Raw genomic sequence first — 22,576 nt, forward strand, 5'->3', positions numbered from 1 at the left:
CAGGAATCCATTCGGCCAGGATCCTGGTCGAATTAACCTTCAGTATGCCTTGGTCGACTGAATTTCGAGCAGGTTCTATTCGATCAGGAATCCTGGTCGATTTTCGGCCAGGATTTTCACCCCTTCCCTTTTTTTTTTTTTTTTTTTTTTTTGAACAGAAATCTTCGACTAGGATTTTCGGTCAGAATACATTTTTTGACCGATTTAGCCTTTCTTTTAAGCCCAGATCGACAAAAATTCGAGCAGAATTGATTCGACCAGGTTTTTACCTTGCTTCCTGGTCGACAGGGTCAGGAAAAAAGGTCAGAAATCATTCAGGCATTCTGGTCGAATGAAACAAAATATTCTTTTCTTCCTTTTTCGATCAGGAATTTTTGGTCAGGATTCTTTTCTTGACCGAATTAACCTCCATATTGTGCCTTGATCGAAGCTTTTTTGAGCAGGATTGATTCGACCAGGGTTTTCATTTGATTTCTAGTCGAATGAGTAAGAAATGATCATTTTCATATCCTTTTATCTTGAAGTTGGGCCATATGTTTGGGCTGGACTCTCTCTTTTTTTGATTTGGGCCTAGATTCTTTTGGGCCATCCATTCAGTGGGTTTTTCCTTTTTGGGCCTTTGATTTTCAACTATTTGGGCCCTTTTCTGGGCTGGTTTTATTGGGCTAATCTTTGGGCCCATTCAAAAAGATATTAGGGCCTCAAACAGGGCTTTTATACCTGGGCCTTAGGTCTGGGCCTTTTTCTGAATCTGGGCTTCTTGTACCCACAGGCCCAATAATTCTGGGGCTGGTCTAAAAAAATTTTAGAACCTTCTGGAATTTTCGAGGTTTTTATGGAATTTCCAAATGTTTCTGGATTTTTCTAGAAAGTTTCCCTTAATTCTTTCAATTCCTTGTAGAACATTCCAGAATATTCCTTACTTTGGGCCAAAATGGGCTTTTTAAGGCCCATTATCCACTTATTTCTCCTATATATAGGTGGGATGAGAGTGTGCTTCTTCACACCTCTCATTTCACTTCTCTTCATCTCAAAACTTCCTAATCTTCTCCTCTCTCAAATCCACTCCTTCCTCCTCCCAAGTCTTTTCCAGTCTTTACTAGATGGCTGACAAGAGTTCCGAGAGGGCGGCCAAGATAGCCTCGGCTTCAAAACGAGATAAGGATATCGAGATCCGCTCTTCATATATGTCTTTAATTGATATGATTAATACTAGGGGGGATGAATATCCTTCCACTGCACATCTCGACTCCTTTAATCACTGTAATACTTGGCATAACATAGATTTTAATAAACTAAATGCTCGTTATAACGTCCCTCCCCCCTTTAGACTAGTTCCAGTCTCTGGTGGTGACCGTACTTGCCACTGGAGGCCCGATACTCTCTTCATCTACACCGACGCCCTTAATGCTGGGCTTAGGTTCCCTTTCCATCCTTTTATCCCTCATCTTTTGGCTGACTTACAAATCAACCCGTGTCAGCTTCCTCCAAACGCCTGGAGGAATATTCTATGTTTTATGGTTTGTTGTCTTAGGGAGGGCTTTCCTCTTTCTGTAGCCGTTTTTAGGAAAGTCTTTCAATGTTACAATAGTTCTTCCAATATTTGTGGCTGGGTTTATGTCAAACAAAGGCCCAAAAGCAAACATATCTTTAATAGCGCCTCTATTCCTGATAATAATCCAAATTGGAGGAATAGTTTCGTTGGGTTACGTTGGGAGAATGGCGACTGGGGCACGCTCTTTCGATCTTCCTTCGGGAAGGTCAGTGATGGTAGCCTCAAATCCATTCACTTAACTCCTGAAGAAACTATCATTTACAATGGGCTCACTCAGGATGATGGCACCACCACCAGCTGGACTCTTTTAGAAGAGTTTTCCCTGATTCATGTGGGACTATCCTCTGTTTCTCAACAGGGTATTTCTCTTCCCTTCTCAATTTTTCTTTATTTCACGCATTATTAACATCACTTATTTTGTCTTTTGCTTTGTTTCAGCTGCTAAGGAGATTAACGAGGACAATGTCCCCTTGGTCGAGGAAACAGCTAGGATGAAGAAAGCTCGGTTAGCAGGCCTAGACACCCGAGGAAAGGTGACAGAGCCTATCTTCTTGAGAAAGCACAAGGAGCCTATGGGGGAGGCTTCAACTGAAGGAGCTGAGGGCCATAATGCTCCTATCACTGCTGCTGCCCCTGCTGCTGCTGCTACAGGCGCCTTTCAGCCTCTCTGGGGATTCCGTCGAGGGGATACCGTGGTTGGTTCCACGAAACATGCTTGGGATTGGTCCTACCATAGCGTGACTCCAAAGGACTTTACTGATGTGGTGGCCACCCCTGACCTTGAGAGGATTAAGCTCATGGGAGCCCAATCTCTGGCTTCGGTATGCCTTCTCTTTTTTAAACTTATTTCTCGTTCTTGTAGCACTTTCTTGCCTTATACTTTGTTAATTGTTTTGTTTCAGTCTAACGCCTACTTTCAAGGCGCTGTGAGGCAAGCCAAATCATGGAAGCGGGCTTCTGATAAGGCCGATAATGCCCTCAGGAGGCAGCAGAAGAAGTATGCTACCCTGGAGAAGAAGCTCAAGCGCAAAGAGGAAGAACTCGGAGAGTCTAACGCCGAGCTGGTGGTACTTCGGGCGGATAAGGATAAGGCTATAGACAACTATCTGGACTCGGAGGAGTTTGCCCAATCTATGAGGACTAGGGATGATTCAGTCTTTCCCGAGTTTTTCAGGACTGGTTGGGACACGGCCCTTGGGACCGTGAACGGGGCTTGTCCTGATATTAACCCGGCGGACTATATCTGCCCTGATGACGAGGCTTTGCTACAGAGGTTTCGTACCCGAGTAGTTGTCTCAGACCATGTTCCTCAGGATCCACTCCTTCCTCCTCCCGAGTCTTCTTCCAGACCTGCTGAGGACGACAGCTCTTCCTCCTCCTCCGAGACGACAGAGACATCCAGCGAGAGTGGAGAGGACGATGATATGGATGCCGAGGGTACTTCAGCTCCTTAGAGCTTTTTCAGCCCTGCGTGGCTTTTTTTATTTTCGAGACTTTATTTATCAAACTTTTGTAACATTTATCAGATCTATTTCATTTATCACCTTTTATGCTTGCATCCATGCATTTGATTTTTATTTGTTAGGCCACAAACATACTTTGAAGAACTTATGAATTTCATAAAATTGTCTGGGATTCGTCCCTTACACAAGTCTTAATAAATTTCGTAATAAAACTAAAACATATAAATCCTAAGCAAGCAAAGCTTCAAGGTGCTTTTCAACCTACTCGCCATCCTGACGAGTGAGAATCGTACTTTGATCATCTCACACGTAGTAAACCTTCAGGTTTTGTGCGTGCCAGGTTCTCGGGACTTCAAAACCATCCATAGTCTCCAGCTTGTAGGTTCCTCTACCCTGAACGCTCTTGACTCTATACGGCCCTTCCCAATTTGGGGCAAGCTTTACTTTCTGTCCGACACCAGAAGCCTCTATTTTTCTCAAGACTAGGTCACCTTGTTTGAAAAACCTCTCTTTAACCCTTAGGTTGTAGTAGAATGAAGCCTTTTTCTGATATTCTACTATCTTTGCATGTGCTTTATCTCGCACTTCATCAATTAAATCCAGGGCTAATCTCTGCCCTTCCTCATTTTCTTTCTCATTGAAAGCCTGAATCCTTGGAGAGGAATGTGATATCTCCACGGGAACTACTGCTTCCGCCCCATATGCCAACATGAAAGGAGTTGCATCTGTCGTGACTCTACAAGTAGTCCTGTAGGCCCATAATATTGGAAGTATCTCATCTACCCAATTATTTCTTGACTTCTCGATCCTCTTCTTTAGTCCATCCAGGATTATCCGATTTGCTACCTCCGCTTGCCCATTGGCTTGCGGGTGAGCCACAGAGGTGAACCGTAACTCAATTTCATTTTCTTCGCAATACTTCTTGAATTCCTCGTTGTTGAATTGTGTTCCATTGTCAGTGACGAGGATACGGGGAATTCCATATCGGCACATAATGTTTTCCCACAGGAATTGTGCAACCTGCTTAGTTGTGATTTTGGCCAAAGGTTTGGCTTCGATCCACTTGGTGAAATAATCAATGGCTACAATCAGAAACTTCCTTTGTGCTGTGGCCATAGGAAAAGGCCCTAGAATATCCATCCCCCACATAGCAAAGGGAATAGGTGAGTTGATAGAGGTCAGCATCTCGGGGGGTTGTCTGGCGACTGGTGCATGCTTCTGACAACGATCACACTTCTTTACATATTCTTTGGCATCAGCCATCATTTCTGGCCAATAGAAGCCTAAACGAGTTATCTTATGAGCCAAGGCCCTGCCCCCCAAGTGTTGCCCACAAATACCTCCATGCACTTCCTCAAGAGCTAAGCGTGCCTCATCGGGCCTGAGACACCTCAAGTAAGGAACCACGAAAGATCTTTTATATAGAATCCCATCTATCAAAGAGTACCTTAGTGCTCGAACAGTTAACTTCCGTGCCTCAATTGTATCGCTTGGCAACCAACCGGTCTGAATGTGAGCCTTGATGGGATCAATCCATGACGTCCCCAAGCCTACGGGAGCCACAAGCTTAACATCTATGCTTCGTGTCTTCAAAACACGGAAGTACACACTTCCTGAACTTTCTTCAATCTCAGATGAAGCAAACCTTGATAGCGCATCTGCTTTAGCATTTTCTTCCCTTGGAATGTGTTCAACATGGCATTCATTAAATTGGGTCATCACAGCCCTTACTAGGCGAACATACTTTGCCATCGTATCATCCCTTGCTTCAAATTCTCCCTTTACCTGGGATATGATCAACTTCGAGTCTCCACGGACCTTTAAGTTTTTGACTCTAAGTGTCCCAGCTAGACCAAGGCCAGCAATCAGGGCTTCATACTCTGCCTCATTGTTTGTGGTTGGGAAGTCTAGCTTCATGGCATACTCAATTAAGAATCCATCAGGGCTTTGCAAAACCAACCCTGCTCCACTGGAATTTGTTTTTGATGCTCCATCAAAATAGAGAACCCAATATTCTTTCTCCTTGTCCCCATTGTCGACTCCCTTGTCTTGAGGTGTGGTATCTTCCTGCCCCCCGACTTCTTGGTTGGGTATGGTACATTCTACCACGAAGTCAGCTAGTGCCTGGGCTTTTATGGCCATACGTGGCTTATACTTGAGATCGAACTCTCCCAACTCTATTGCCCACTTAATCAGTCTCCCACTTGCCTTGGGACTGTGAATGATATTTCTCAGTGGCTGATTTGTTAGCACTTCAATTTGGTGAGCTTGAAAATAAGGACGCGGCTTTCTTGAAGCCATTACCAAGGCTAAAGCGAATTTCTCAATGGCTGAATAATTCAACTCAGCACCATGCAAAATTTTGCTGACATAGTATACGGGTTTCTGGACTTTCAGTTCCTCCTTAACCAACACCGCGCTCAAGGCGCTTTCTGAAACAGCCAAGTACAAGAATAAAACTTCACCCAGAACTGGCTTGGCCAACAACGGGGCCTGGCCCATATACTTCTTTAACTCTTCAAATGCCTTCTGATTTTCCTCACTCCATACAAAGTCTTTAATGTTCTTTAATGACTTGAAGAATGACAAGCACTTTTCTCCTGACTTGGAGATGAATCGTCCTAGCGCAGCAACCCTTCCTGTGAGTTTCTGAACATCCTTGACAGTTTTTGGGGGTTCCATGTCCAGGATTGCCTTTATTTTATCGGGGTTAGCCTCAATTCCCCTCTTTGAGACCATCAATCCCAAGAATTTTCCAGATCCTACTCCGAAAGCACACTTCGTGGGATTCAACATCATCTTGTGGTACCTCAGGACCTCAAAAGCTTCCCTCAAATGGGTTATATGATCAGTCTTTACTAGACTCTTGACTAGCATGTCATCAACATAGACTTCCATAGTCTTCCCAATAAGATCCTTAAAAATTTTATTCACCAACCTTTGATAGGTGGCTCCTGCATTCTTGAGACCAAACGCCATAACAAGATAACAATAAACACCAAAGTCAGTGATAAATGATACCTTTGGAATGTCATCCTTATGCATTTTGATCTGGTTGTATCCGCTAAACCCATCCATGAAACTCAGCATCTCATGTCCAGCGGTGGCATCAATCAAAGTATCAATTCTAGGCAGCGGAAAACAGTCTTTGGGGCATGCATCATTCAGATCGGTGAAGTCTATACACATCCTCCACTTTCCATTAGCCTTCTTCACCATTACAGGGTTTGCTAACCACTCCGGAAATTGAATCTCCTCAATGAAACCAGCCTCTAAGAGTTTTTCCACTTCCTGCTTTATAGCCTCTTGTCTTTCCGGGGCAAAATTTCTTTTCTTTTGTTTCACTGTCTTCCGGTTTGGATCCACGTTTAACTTGTGGGTAATTAACTCCGGGTCTATGCCTGGCATATCAGCTGCTGACCATGCAAACACATCACTATTTTCTTGCAAAAATTTCACTAACTTCCCTCTAAGGGGCTCCTCTAATGTAGCTCCAATGAAAGTCATCCTCTCAGGATTCTTGGGATCTAAAGGAACCGAAACCAATTCTTCTGCTGGCCTTCCTCTATTCTCATCACTTTCTCGAACATCCATATCTTCAATAGGAAGAACCTGCCCCCCGACTCCATCTGCCCTCAAAGAGGCCACATAACAGCTTCTAGCCATTTTTTGATCTCCTCTCTCTTCTCCAATCCCGTTTCGGGTGGGAAACTTCATGACTGAATGGTAGGAAGAGGGGACTGCCTTGAAGGCATGTATCCCTGTTCTCCCCATGATAGCATTATAAGTTGAACTAGCCTTTACCACCACAAAATCCAGCATCTGCGTTGCTTGCCTTGGCTCCGTACCTATGGTGGTTGGCAATTTAATTATCCCTTCCACAGGACATTCTACTCCAGCAAATCCATATATCGGCATGTCGGTTGGTGTCAACTGGGAGTCGTTATACCCCATCCTTAGAAAGGTGTCGTGGAGCAAGATATCCACAGAAGCACCATTATCCACAAGGACCCTCTTAACCGGGCTATTTCCTATTATCGGCGTTATGACCAGCGGGTCGTCATGGGGAAACTTCACACCCTCTAGGTCGGAATCATCAAAAGCCAATGTTACTTCTGTCCTGGCCCTCTTCGGGGCTTCTCCAATAATATGCATAACCTCTCTAGTATATGCCTTTCTGGAATTTTTGGACAATCCCGCAGCAGTTGGACCTCCAAAGATCGTGTTTATCACAGGCCCTCGAGGTCTCGGCCCTCCATAAATGGTGTTTATAACTGGTCCTCTAGGTTGGGGATTCCGCCCCTGATCATCTTGGTCCCTCCTACGATCTTCAAAGTTCTTCCTTCCATTATTATTTCTGTCTCCCCCATCTCCAGTATACTTGTTCAATCTTCCTTTTCGAATCAAAAACTCAATTTCATCTTTCAACTGCCTACACTCATCGGTGTCATGGCCAACATCTTTGTGAAACCTGCAATACTTGCCCTTATCTAGCTTGGCGGGATCAGCCTTCAAGGGCTTAGGCCAGCGAATATCTCTGTCTTTCTCAATCTCCATCAAAATCTGACTTCTGGGAGCATTCAGCTTAGCGTATTCAGTGAACTTTTGCCCAGGTCCTCCCTTCTTGGGGGTTGAATCAGGGTTTTGTTCAGTTCTAGGATATTTATCCTTAGCGATATACTCCAAATCAGTTTTTCGTTTCTTACCTCCAATGGGCTCATTACTTACTACGGTCTTCCTCATACTTTCTTCAACCTTGATATACTTCCCTGCCCTCTCTTGGAGCTGCAACATGCTCTCAGGGGGTCGTTTGGCCAAAGACATCTTGAAAAACTCATCCCTAGTTCCTTGTTGCAGTGCTATCATGGCTACCTTATCATCAAGGTCTGGGACTTTTAAAGCCTCCTTTGTAAAACGATTTAGGTAATCTCTTAAGGATTCTTTAGCTCCCTGCACAAGACTCATAAGAGATGCTGAACTTTTCTCATGGACTCTTCCACTGATGAATTGCTTAATAAAAGCCTGACTTAATTCTCTGAATGATCCAATAGAATTTGGGGGTAGGCGACTGTACCATCTTTGAGCCATACCCGACAGGGTTTGAGGGAAGGCCCGACATTTTATAGCATCATTCACGGGTTACAGCAGCAGTGCATTAGAGAATGTCCTAACATGATTAGCGGGGTCTCCCGTGCCATCATAGGCTTTGATAGTGGGCATCTTGAATTTTCTTGAGATATGGGCATTCATTATCTCTTCTGTGAAGGGTGGAGTTGGATCATCAGGATCTCCAAGGGGAAGGAGATTGCTTGGATCAGTTCTTGGGACAGCAGCTCTTCTTCTTACCGGACCATCCAGGTCTATGATAGGAGGAGGATTTCTCCCCCTAAGAGGTATGTGGGGTCTGGTGGCTTGGTGAGCCTCCAAATCACGCCTCAGCCTTTGGATTTCAGCCTCATGAGCCCTGATCTTTTCCTGCACTTCTTGGGGATTCGCCCCTGGGGTGCTTTGGGGGCGTTGCCTTCCATCGGCCATTGGCTCTTTTCCAGGACGCCTCCTTCTCGGGGCCACTTCATCATCCGAAGATTCGGAGTCTCTCTCAGTGTATGGACCAGAAAATTCCCGATCCTCAGGGATAGGATCCAAACCTCGTATATAGGGGGGCGACCGCCCTCGTGCTTCGCTTCGCCCAGCATATCCACTTCCTCCAACCTCAGGGTGAAGGGGCATCCCATAAGGGGGGTTAGTAGTAACAATAGTTGAATATTCATACCCGACGGGTCGAGAATTCACAGGTATATGTATTTGTTGAACTTGAGGATTCGTACCTTGAATAGTCGGGGGAGTTATCCCTTGTGGCTGAGGATGAGTTGCCCCTGTCTGGGCTTCCCCCTGAGTAGATGCATAAGTTGAATGGGGAGGAACCTCCACGGTTGATGAAATCACCTGGGTTGTCCCTGATGGTGTTCCCTCCTCCAGAGTGCTGGTTGTTCTCCGTGTTCTCGCCATGGTTGTTGTTCCGTTTGTTCCCACAGACGGCGCCAAATGTTATGGATTAAAACTACTATATATAATTGTTGTATTTAATACTAAGGAACGTGAGCTCCAAGGCTCGATTTGACTGCTCTTGTGTTTCGTGACTCAATCTACCTTAACAAGATGCCTACGTACCTTGCTGATTGCCAAGGATCAAGTCAAAAAACGTAGTTCTGATTGTGGGGTGAGGCCCCTTATATAGATGTGGGAGTCCTTGAATTGGACTTGGTATAGGAGACTTGGTGGACAAGCCTCTGAATTAGGATAGACTTAGGAGTCCTAGGAAGTAGGAAGCTGATTCCTTATCCTTTTAGGTCCCCTTGAGGCTAATCTATAAGGATTTATATCCTTATCGGGACTCTTCTCAATAGCTGATTTTTCCCTTATTAATTAATTACGAAATTAGTTAATAATCAGGGCTTTTGGGCCTTTTTTATTCCACCAGGCCTGATCTGGTCCATCAGGCTTAACCTTTCTGGTCTGAATATTATACATCTTATTATTGGGCCTAGCAGCCCACAGCTTGTACAATTAATGCAGTATTTAATTATACAATCATAATTTATTTATCCCTATCATTTGCCCCCCAACTTTTGGGAAACATTGAATAGGTTTCGCAGAAGTTAAGTCTATTTGTTCCCTTACAGGGTTTCGTTTTTCCGTAAAGTGTGGAGCGACCTACACGTTTACAACGAATTTTTCCTTTTATTTAGGAATTATTTTGATTTCCAGGAATTTTTCCCTTATTTCCGGGATTTTTCCCTAATTTCTGGAATTTTCCCTAATTTTTCTGGGATTTTTCCTTATTTTTCTGGGATTTATCCTTAATTTCTGGATTTTTCCCTTAATTTCTGGGATTTATCCTTAATTTCTGGATTTTTTCCCTAACTTCTGGGATTTATCCTTAATTTCTGGATTTTTTCCCTTAATTTCTGGATTTTTCCCTTAATTTCTGGGATTTATCCTTAATTTCCTGGGATTTATCCTTAATTTCTGGATTTTTTTCCCTAATTTCTGGGATTTTTCCCTAATTTTCTGGGATTTATCCTTAATTTCTGGATTTTTTCCCTAATTTCTGGGATTTTTCCCTAATTTTCTGGGATTTATCCTTAATTTCTGGATTTTTTTCCCTAATTTCTGGGATTTATCCTAATTTTCTGGATTTTTCCCTTAATTTCTGGGATTTATCCTAATTTTTCTGGATTTTTCCCTTAATTTCTGGGATTTATCCTAATTTTCTGGGATTTATCCTTAATTTCTGTAATTTTCCAGGAATTTTTCCCTCCTTTTTTTTTTCTTTTCTCTTTTTTTTTTTTGAATTTGGTCGGGATCGACGAAGGGAGGGACGGAGGGAGTAACTAAGAAGAATACCACGTAAAATGTGAAATTTTATGTATACTACTTTGGACAAAAACGGATACTATGCATTTTATTACAACTAATGGTAAGGCGGGAATAGTGGTAAGAAATTGAACGGAAAGTAGTAAATAAAACAGAACAAGAAGAAGAAGACTAGTACACAGAACATCAAGATAGAGAATCTTAACTTGTATACATGATTTATGAAAGAATACTACAGTAAGGAGCTTGATAAATTGACTATGATTTATGAATACTACTTTGGCTATGATTTATGAAAGAAATTAACAGTAAGGAGCTTGATAAATTGACTATTAAGACAGTTATTTGATTGTACTTGGGATCTTTATGATGTTGTTCTGTTTGTAGAAGAGTTATGAATCCGTGATGTAAAGAAAGTTTTTGTTGATGGAATGCTTGATAAGTTTTTGTAGAAGAGTTATGGATCTGTAAGAAAAAGCTTCTGTGTTGGAGTTCAAATGGTCTGCATCACTGTGTTCTAATTTTTTGCATCTCTTAGTAGCTAGGCTGCTTCTAACTGAATGCTATTAGTCGTTCCCTTTAATCAATTGTATCTTCTAAAATATAACTTAAAATCTCACATCTTTTGTGTTATGCAAACATATGTTGTGTAATTGCTTCCATATCTGTACTTGCAAGTTTTATGGTGGCGTATAAAATTAGGTTGAGAAGCTAAGGTCATTTTTCAAGTTATAGTTCGTGTATATTTGTTTCTATTCAACGGCTAAGAACTCTCTAAAACACAAATAAATTGATAGATGACATATTAGTATATATGTTTCTGATTAAATGAGGGACGAACTCCGGATTGTTTGCACTTGTTGTTGAGTGAATAATTCGAATAAAAATGGAAAATATACAGTAGTTTTTGTTAATTTTTATGTGAATTTACGTGCAAAGTAGTACACTTAAAAATTTAGAAAACATGTGTTGTAATAATTTGATTGTGTTGAGATGATATTTTCACGCATTTGTTTGTTTTCTTTTTCTTAATTACTGTTTGTTTGGAGTTGTACTGATGGGCTTTTTGGTTTAAAATATTGCAGATACTATGGACATGGAGTGTGGACCTCTTGATCGATCTTTGCTGACTATGCAGGATCGCCATATTAGCAGTCTGATCTGGGAGGGCGGGGATAGGAATACCGTAGATGTTAGACAGCTGACAGCGAGGATGGGTGAGTGGCATATACTTCCAGATCAACAGGCTCTGTTGGATGCATATGGTTTTGGGGCGTTCGGCAACCCCCGGGTGGTTCGGCAGAATGACATCAGACTCATTACGGCCTTGATTGAGAGGTGGAGGCCAGAGACTAACACATTCCATCTGCCGTGTGGGGAGATGACTATTACTTTGGAGGATGTTTATATGATTCTGGGATTACCAGTTACTGGCCGTCCTCTCACCCAGGGCGAGCTTGAGCACCTGAAGGCGTGGTTCATGAAGAACTGGGAGGATCCGTCTATGTCAGAGCAGGAGCGCAGGGAGTTCTATAAGGATGGGCTGCATTTTAACCAGTTGAGGAACCGGTACAGGGCGAGAGCTGATACCAGAGATATGGATGCTGCTCAGATTGAGGTGCAGTGCAGAGTGCATATATGGGCCTATATGTTATTTATTATTGGAGGCGTGCTTTTCCCTACATCTTCGCGGGACGTGGTGCATCCCCGGTATATGCAGCTGCTGATGGAGGAGTCGGAGATTCGTGATTATGCATGGGGTGTAGCTGTTTTGGCACACTTGTACAGATCACTGACTTTGTCGGCTGATAGGTCTGTTCGCACCTTTAACGGGTGTAGTCTGCTATTGATGTTGTGGGCTTACGAGAGATTGGCACCCGGGAGGCCGGAGATTGCGCCTCAGCAGGAGATTCGGTGGCCAAGGGTGTGCGCGTGGGCCGAGCCAGTGAAGGTTAGTAGAGTAAACCCCCACCACCATACACGTAACTACCGGGGTGATTTGGACAGTTTACAGCTATACTGGGTGACATGGCAGCCGTATGCCAGACTTTACGAGAGAGAGGCTAATCCTGATGATGTTGATGCTACTCATTTCCCGGTGTGCCATCATATGGCTCTTGGTCGTATCCCGCTGGTAGCATTTGAGATCATTGAGTACCAGTATTCTGATAGGGTACTGAGACAGTTTGGGATGTGCCAGCATATACCGGATGATCCGTTTGACCACGTTGTTCTGAGGTTGGAGAGACAGTCTTCTTTTCAGCGGCCTCACTGTCTTGCTATGCATCAGTAGTATGTTGCCGAGTGGGAGAGTTATGTGGCTACGGGCGGGCCGAAGATTGTTGAGGGCGGGTTTGTATCTCTCGCCGAGTATATGCAGTGGTATAGACGGGTAAGTAAGATGAGGATCGCTCGTTGTGTACCCCCTGAGGGCGATATCATACAGCCCCATGACTGGTACCCTCAACGGATGATGGGTGATGCGGTATGGTATTCTTCACTTGTTTCCAATTGTAGTCTTTACCTGTTTTCCTACAACTATTTAGGTTATTTTCCCGTGAATTAACGTTAATTCCCTACAACTTCTTGTAAAATGGATTAAAAATGAAAATAAGGACTTATTTAGGTTAATTTCCCGTGAATTATCGTTAATTCCCTACAACTACTTGTAAAATGGATTAAAAATGAAAATAAGGACTTATTTAGGTTAATTTCCCGTGAATTATCGTTAATTCCCTACAACTACTTGTAAAATGGATTAAAAATGAAAATAAGGACTTATTTAGGTTATTTTCCCGTGAATTATCGTTAATTCCCTACAACTACTTGTAAAATGGATTAAAAATGAAAATAAGGACTTATTTAGGTTATTTTCCCGTGAATTATCGTTAATTCCCTACAACTACTTGTAAAATGGATTAAAAATGAAAATAAGGACTTATTTAGGTTATTTTCGCGTGAATTATCGTTAATTCCCTACAACTACTTGTAAAATGGATTAAAAATGAAAATAAGGACTTATTTAGGTTAATTTCCCGTGAATTATCATTAATTCCCTACAACTACTTATAAAATGGATTAAAAATGAAAATAAGTACTTATTTAGGTTAATTTCCCGTTAATTATCGTTAATTCCCTACAACTACTTGTAAAATGGATTATCGTTATTTATTTGTAGTTAGAGAGTGCTATGAAGATGACATACATGATCCACATGCGCGGCCCTCCTAGCTGGTTCTTTGATGTCATTCCCGATTTTCTCGCACATTATGATCGGGTAATGACTGAGTGGAAGGGTCTTGGATACAGTAGACCCGCTTTCATTAGACCGAAAGATATTCAGCAGCCTCTTGTTGAGCGTCAGCCTCCTGCTGGAGATGCACGTGAGGTAGACATTCATGATACAGCTCCTAGTAGCTCACAACAGACAGCGCCCCCTATCTCTCAGAAGCGTCCTCGTGAGGTACTAATAACTATCATTCACGAACTTGTGATCTTTTTAATTTCGTCTATTGAATATGTAAATGACCTGTGTGTCTTTAATTTACATTAATGGCAGGATGAGACTGGTGGTCCTGAGGAGGATACTGCAGTACTTGTCCCCCCTAAACGTCCACGTGAGGTATAAATTTCTAACAAAAGCTTTCATTTTATGCATCGTAGAACTTCAATTAATATGTCTGTGTCGGCTGTAATTGCAGGAGGTTCAGTCTACTGGTGATATTCCAGCCACCCATGCTCCTACACATGTATCTATTCCCCCTCAGGTACAAATATTTTATAAATATTGTCCTCCTGTGCACTTACATATTTACAGCTTCTTGTGTTGAATAATGTTTATGTATTGGCTTGTAATTGCAGGTTGAGGTTCAGTCTACTGGTGATGTTCCACCCGCCACTGCTCCTACACCTGTATCCATTGCCTCTCAGGTACAAATCTTTGACAAATATTGTCCTCCTATGCACTTACACATTTTTAGCTTCGAGTGTTGAATATGTTTATGTATCGGCTTCAAATTGCAGGTTGAGGTTCAATCTCCTGCTGATGTTCCACCCACCACTGCTCCGACACCTGTATCCATTCCCCCTCAGGTACAAATATTTAACAAATATTGTCATTCTATGCACCTAAAATATTTTAGCTTCGTGTGTTGAATATGTTTATGTATCGGCTTCCAATTGCAGGTTGATTATACTACTCCAACACCATTCCACAGATCTATGACATTTCAACCTATTCCACTAAAGGTATTATTTGTTCCCTACTATGTCAACTAAATGGGATTAAAATGGATTAATTCCCTACAACTAGTTATAAATGGATTAAACTAAGTGTTAAATGTGTACTTAATTTATGGATTGTAGATGCCTATTACTCCAGAATCTTTAGAGGCCTCTTCCTCCCTTGTCACTCCATATGTACATTTGGGCATAGGCGAGTCTTCTGTTCCTAGTGAGCTACGGGACATGTTTGATGTAATAACTCTTAACTCTTTTTTAAAGTAAATGGCCTTAGATTAACTAGTTCCAAATATACTAATTGTGTTTTTGTTTATTTTGTAGATGGGCTCAATTGAAGATTTGGCGGAGGATGCGGCGAAACGAGGTGGTCCTGAGCGGCGTGGTGATATGACAAGGCCACTAAAAAATCGGAAAGTGAGGTGGTTGTATCGGCATTTCTGGAGTTTAGAGGTTGATTACATTTGGCGTGATCACAGTGAGTGGGGCATTACTTATCCTCTTACACATAGCCAAGTAACAACTTTGCGACCAGAGTTTTGGGTGGAGGATGATGTTCTCAATGCCTATGGTGAGCTCTTGAGACTTAGAGAGGATAAACTCTGGGAAAAATGGGAAAAAATTCCCAGAACTGAAAGTTTCAAGCCCAGGAGGTATTTCATTGCTCCTAGCTTTTTCATGGCGATGGCACTTGAGTTTTGTCCTAACTTGAAGGTACTATATTAAACAAATAGCAATGCTCCAACCTGCTTTTCTATAAACAGATATCAATTATGCTGTATAAATGTTAACCTATTTTTTGACTTGTAATTGTAGGCTTCTCCGAGTACCCTAAAAGGTGATGCCAAGAAGTCAATGGAGAGGTTCTTTAGAGATTATGCTAACAAGGGGGGTAGGTTGCCTCTTCAGTTTTGTGACTTTGCATTTTTCCCCACGTGTGATAGCTCTCATTGGTTCTTGTTTGTTGTTAATCTCAACAAAATGAGAGTGCTAAACATTGATCCTCTTAGGGATGACAAAGACACAACAGGGAACATCGCTCACCCCTTCCAGTATTACATTATGGTAACTATATCATTCTTTAATTCCCTACCAGTAGTTTTAAATAGATTAATAATTAAATAATGACTTGTTAGGTTCATTTTCCGTGAAATATCATTCTTTAATTCCCTACCAGTAGTTTTAAATAGATTAATAATTAAATAATGACTTGTTAGGTTCATTTCCCGTGAAATATCATTCTTTAATTCCCTACCAGTAGTTTTAAATAGATTAATAATTAAATAATGACTTGTTAGGTTCATTTCCCGTGAAATATCATTCTTTAATTCCCTACCAGTAGTTTTAAATAGATTAATAATTAAATAATGACTTGTTAGGTTCATTTCCCGTTATTTGCAGGAAAAGTTGATCCCATATATGCTCAATTATTTGCATCCATCTCGATTTCCATTGAAATATACACGGGTTCATGGTCTTGATGCTCGACCCAAGCAAGATGGTGGCAATGATTGTGGTGTGTATGTATCCAAGTACATGGACGCTATGCTCAACGGGATCTCCTTGCCATCAGCTGTGTGGAACCCTAAAGTTGATGTATAGACTTTTCGCTATCGGATGGCGCACGAGTTATCAAAAGGGGTTGCTAGACACATTTCTGAGTGGGGCATTCGACAAAGAGAGGCGAGACACTAGTTTGTTATTTGATTAGTGACTTGTAGTTACTTTAGTTAGTTGTACATATTTTGCCCGGTTGTATTTTATTTAGATTGGTTGTATTTATTTTGGTTGGTTAGATGTATTTATTTTAGTTGATTTGTTTGTAGTTGGCATATCAAGGCCATTTTTTTAAGTTTGGTTTGGTTTGGTTTGGTTTGTTTATAGTTGGCATGTCAAGACCATTCATTTTTAAGTTTAGTTTGGTTTGGTTTATTTTTTTTATAGTTGGCATGTCAAGGCCATTCATTTTTAAGTTTAGTTTGGTTTGGTTTGTTTGTAGTTGGCATGTCAAGGCCATTCATTTTTAAGTTTAGTTTGGTTTGGTTTGAAATTTTACAGGTTTTTGGTTGACTTAAAAATAAATAGGTCATGCCGGTTTTTTTATTTTACAGGTAAAGTTTAACTTAAAAACAAAGAGGTCATGCCGAATTTGTTATTATATACTTTGAAATATTAATGAATTTTAATTAAATATTTTCAATGTTGTTAATGTTAGTACTTGTTGCCATTATTAATAATCCCAAAAAAAGAAGTGACTCCAAAAAAAAATTTGAAAAAAAGTTATTTTTGAAGATTTTTTTTCCCAAAATTGGGCAGAAAGTTTTCTGTAAAACAGAAAAAGTTTTATATAAAAAATAAATCATTTGCAAGTGCAGTGACCAATATGCAAAATTCGGCAAAGCCCAGTTTAGGCCCGCAATGTTTCATTGCGGATGCCGCAATGTTTCATTGAGGATGCATCAATGTTTCATTGCGGGGATAATCTGGGTTTTGCATAAATTTGCAGATTGGTCATTGCACTTGCAAATGATTTATTTATTATATAATACCTTTTCTGTTTTACAGAAAACTTTCTGCCCAATTTTGGAAAAAAAAATCTTCAAAAATAACTTTTTTTTCAAATTTTTTTTTGGAGTCACTTCTTTTTTTGGGATTATTAATAATGGCAACAAGTACTAACATTAACAACATTGAAAATATTTAATTAAAATTCATTAATATTTCAAAGTACATGATAAGAAATTACAATCAATTTTTTCCTTTTTTTCCTAATAATCTCGAGGGACAATTTCTTCTATCATGGCCTTCTTCCCTCGCCCCACAAAAACTGCACTTTCGAAATTGTTTATTTGAACTTGACGTCTCGATACCACTTTTGAATCTACCCGCTTTTGGACGTCCTTTTGTTTGTGACCTTGGGGGATCTAATAATGGATCATCTTCTTCATCACTTTCATAGTCCTCATTTATTTTTGTCTTTCTCTTTTCTCCCGGAAAAGACTTAATCACATACTCCTTTTCTCTCTTGATCACGCTCATCAAGTAATTGTACCGCGGAACGGAGCAACTACCAACAACGGACAAAACTTGGAAAGCTTTACACAATCCACTATATCTTGCCGTTTGAGATTCTACAACATTACCAAGCATCCCAGGGGTACACGGTAGAGGTCCCGCAACTTTGTTTCCGTTTATTGTCCACCTCATTGTTACAAGATCTGGCGGTATCATCATCTTTTGTTTCTTGTTAAGGTAACGGATCATGTGTCTACAAATCATCCCAGAATGTTCAAATTTTTTACATGTACAAGAATAACTCCCGTCGATGGAAACCTTCAAGAAAAAATTCCTTCTATTAATCTCCGGCAAGGTGGACTTTTCTACCAAATACATCTTTGAAAGATAATCTCCACAACCTTTCATGCTTTTCACAACAAAAGATTGACTTTTTTGAAGCTCTTTTTGAAATCGCTTAAACATCTCTTTTGTGTATATCTTGGAGGCATGTATCTCCATTGACGAGTTAGAGAATAGTCTCCTTTCCTTGTACTCGGTGTCAAAATCGGCTTGAACCTCCCGTAAATATTGTGAGTCCAAAGCTTTTTGTGAATTCTCAATGAATTCTTTCAAACCGGTCGATGCTTTCACATACTCATCAAAAAATGAATTCATAGACTCGCTCCTTGAGGTGGTAGTCATACCGGCGGCAAAATGTTGTTTCGTGAAAGCAAAAACCCATTGTCGTCTAATTGCATACATATCATTTAGCCAATTGTGATTTTCAAGATCATATTTCTCTTTCAAGTCCTCCCACCTACCTTCAAATTCCGTTGGTGACAATGAATTGTAGATACATGCATTAAAATCCGTCTTGAACTCCGAGTATTGAGTATACAAAGTAGATAGTTTCTCGGGAAACTTGCTACTAATATGCCACGTACAATATGTATGGTTGGTGTTAGGCATAACCTCGGAAATGGCATTACTTAAAGCGATGTCTTGATCCGTAATAATGGTAATAGGTGGCTTGTTATCGACCGCTTCCAACCAAGTCTTCAAAACCCATCTATAAGTAGTCTCTTTCTCGCCCCTTATAAGTGCAAATCCAAATAAAATATTTTGGTAGTGGTGATTCACTCCTGTAATTGGAATAGAAGGCGTGTCATACCTATTAGTCCGATATGTCGAGTCGAAAGTCACACATCTCCAAAATTCTTGTACGCGTTAAGCGAACGAGGATCAACCCACACCAAACCCCTAGCCCGATTCTCCTCATCCACATCCACTCGGTAGAAAAAATTGCCATCACTTTATTTTTGCAAGTCTCGTAACAAAACCAATCCACACTCCGCATCACCGGAATCAAAAACCCGTCTTCGAATGTCACGTATTACATTTCGTACGTCTTGAGCGGAAAAACCAATTTTTTCAATACCACCACACGTCTCACTAAGTAAATTCATCACTTTCCGGGTCTCGATACCCGATTTGTTGAATAACTCAATCAAAGATCGGGTAAACGGATCTATGTTGCGTGATCTTTGCATGAAATTTACCTTATCCGATATAACCATAATATGATTGTGCTCCAGGTTGACCTTGGTTACTTCCCATTTATTTGAGCTTACTTTGTGAGCAACACATATACGAGCACGACAACAAGTTCGAGGAATAACATCTCGAGGTCGTTTCCCTTTTAGCCCTATCTTCAACTTCCAAGGGTTTTGGGCCCAATCTTCCACCCTTTCAACATATATACAAACGTGACGATATACCACCATTTCTTGAATGCTTATGACTACTTCGAATAATTATCTCGAACCCTATACTTCGACCATAACCTCGATAAAAACTTTCCGCTTCATCCAACGAATCAAACATCATACCAATACAAGGAACTACATCATTCATATTTCCAATAAAATTTTCATCATTAATTTTATCATCATCATCGCCATTAAAAGAATCATTACTATTATCGGAATCCGTGAACATCGTGATTCTTCCAACCGAAACCAACATCATCATCACTATGCGTTTTTCGCTTCCCCGAATCATTAACTTTATCTTCAATACTATCAACATCTATTACTTCATCATCATTAAAGATTTTACGATAAACCCTATTTTTTGTGTGGGGGGTAACATAATTAAAATCGTTATGATCACTAGATGAACTTGAATAATCAAATAAATAAGAAGCCATGGATATTGAATAATTACCCTTTTTTCAGAAGAATAAATTTGAGCAGAATGTTAAGAAGCAGTGAAACAGCAATGTTTCAAAAATACAGACATTTTAAGGTAGGTGTGTGCATTAAATGCACGCCCGCAATGTTTCATTGCGATGGCCGTAATGAAACATTGCGGCACTGTACAAACCCCCAAGCCAACAACTGTAAATATTTGCAGTTTAAAAAAACTTTACAACGTAACCCAGCAATGTTTCATTGCGGGGGGAAGTGTCCACCGCAATGAAACATTGCGGTTGGGATGTTTATTTTTGTTATTTTCTTTAAAATTAGAAAATTAATCAAAAAAAATTATAAAAAAATAGTTTCTAGACTTATTATATTTCATTTAATATGTTGAATGTTATTTTGAAAATATAAATGTTTATAAGAGTAACTTAATTATAATATGCAACTATTTTACATAGTTTTGTGAAAATTTTGCATAATAGATCAAATGATATTTCTTGACGTGTAAGTTGTAAAGTACAAATTTTGACGAACCAACTATATGGATGTTAAAATATAATGATTATAATAATTAAGAAAAATTATTTCTTAAATAAAATACGGTATTTATATATATTTTGTTACCAAGAAATGTTTAACATTTTGGGGGCTAAATTATTTTATATTTTTTTATAGATAACGAAAATTCGATAAATTTTCATTTTTTTAGATTTTCACATTTTCAAATTTTAGTATTATATTTGTTTATTATAATTTAAAATTGATAAAATATATTGGACAAGTACAAGAAAAATAAAACATTAAATAATTTATTTCATTCAAATATAAATGGAGTACATTCAAATATTTTTTCAAAACAAATACATAATAACATTTTATGTCGACGAGAATGATCAAACTTTAACGGTGTTGGAAGAATCACCTTTATCACCCTTATCGTCGTCTTTCTTTTTCTTCGACTTTTCCGCCTTCGCTTTAGCTTCATTTTCTTTTTTTTTTTCTTGCGCTCAAGCGCCATTTGAATACGGAGGAGAGCTATTTCCATGTCTTCCTCTCCTTCGGGCCCGTCGTAAGCCACACCATCTATAATTACCTTATTATTGTCAAAATCGTAGTAGAAAACCATTTTTCGGATATTAGAGAAGATAATGTTTAAGAGAAAATGTAGAATGAAAATAGAGAAAAGAATGTTGAAAAAAAATGAGATGAGGCAGGACTATTTATAGGTGAAAATCTGAATTTTAAAATTCACAAAATTAAATCTGGCATAAAAAAAATTTTGCTGAAAAAATTTCATTTGACTGTTGAAATTGCCGCAATGAAACATTGCGGTGTGTCGGTCAAGCTTCTGCTCTATTGACCAGTCAATTCAACTGCCGCAATGTTTCATTGCGGCAATTTCAACAGTCAAATGAAATGTTTTCAGCAAAATTTTTTTTGTGCCAAATTTAATTTTGTGAATTTTAAAATTCTTATTAATATTGGCACAAAAATAAGTTTTGCACAAAAACTAAGTTTGACTGTTGATAAATTTTTTAAACTAAAATAACTCAATTCACTAAAAAGTATAAAATTAATAATATTATTTTTTAAACTAAAATTATTCATACGATAATTTAAAGAAAAAGTACCGAAAAAATTAAATTGATAAATTTATTATTAAAATTGATAATATTTTAATATATTAATACTACTTATATTTAATGTTAACATATTTTAAAAAATTAATTACTGTTGAACATTAATATTATTTTTATATTTATATAAATAAGTTAAATATTAGAATAAGCTAAAGAGAGGGGCAGTTTGAACATTAAAAACTGGGAGCCTAACCAAAAATGAAACATTGCGGCCCAACAATGAAACATTGCGGAATGCGCAATGTTTCCTGTGCATGGAAACATCCCCCAATGTTTCATTGCGGAAGGCAAGACCCGCATTGAAATATTGCTTTCCCCCGCAATGTTTCATTGCTGTGGGTTGGCTGGCTGTCCCCCCAACCCACGTTGGCTCCCGATTATTTTCCAATAAAAATATATGAGTATATATCTATGAATGTATGTGTGTGTATGTGTGTCTGTATGTATGTATGTATGTATGTAGGTATGTGTGTATGTGTGAGGATGATGTTAAATTGATGACAAATAAAAATATATGAGTATATATTTTTATGTGTATGTGTGTATATACGTGTGTATGTGTGTGTATGTATGTGTGTATGCATGCATGTATTAATTTATATATATACATGTATATATATGTATATTATATGTATGCATTTACGTGTATTATATGTATGCATTTACGTATATATTAATGTATGTATGTATGCAAATATTAATTATATAACAATTAATAATTTCTAATGAATGAATGACGAGGTGAAATAAGTATTATATATATATCAATGATGCGTCAATTCATATATATTAATTGTGAACAACAAGTATTATATAAATATTAACAGTCTAATAAATATTAATTGTGAAAATAAATATGTATGTATGTGTAAGGACGATGTTAAATTGATGAAAAATAAGAATACAAAAGTATGTATTTATGTATGTATGTGTGTATGTATATGTATGTATGCATGTATGTACGTATATATGTATGTATGTATGTATGTATGTATGTATGTATGTATGCATGCATGTATGTATGTATGTATATGTATGCATGTACTGATTTATATATATATATATTTATTGTATGTATGTATGTATTTATGTATGTATTAA

The 22,576-nt window shown here is 39.1% G+C and overlaps 1 protein-coding gene across 1 annotated transcript; it reads right to left on the reverse strand.

Moving 5' to 3' along the window:
- Window positions 1-17,382: 17,382 nt before the first annotated feature.
- On the reverse strand, window positions 17,383-20,961 carry LOC141685593 (protein FAR1-RELATED SEQUENCE 5-like). The gene is made up of 3 exons (XM_074490684.1): window positions 20,758-20,961; window positions 19,464-19,701; window positions 17,383-18,773 (listed from the first exon to the last, which is right to left on the reverse strand). Exons 1-3 carry the CDS (start codon window positions 20,959-20,961, stop codon window positions 17,383-17,385), a joined length of 1,833 nt encoding a protein of 610 aa, XP_074346785.1.
- Window positions 20,962-22,576: the final 1,615 nt, after the last annotated feature.

The sequence above is a fragment of the Apium graveolens genome, chromosome 9, assembly GCF_009905375.1.
Source record: "Apium graveolens cultivar Ventura chromosome 9, ASM990537v1, whole genome shotgun sequence".
In the NCBI taxonomy this organism is placed as follows: Eukaryota; Viridiplantae; Streptophyta; class Magnoliopsida; order Apiales; family Apiaceae; genus Apium; species Apium graveolens.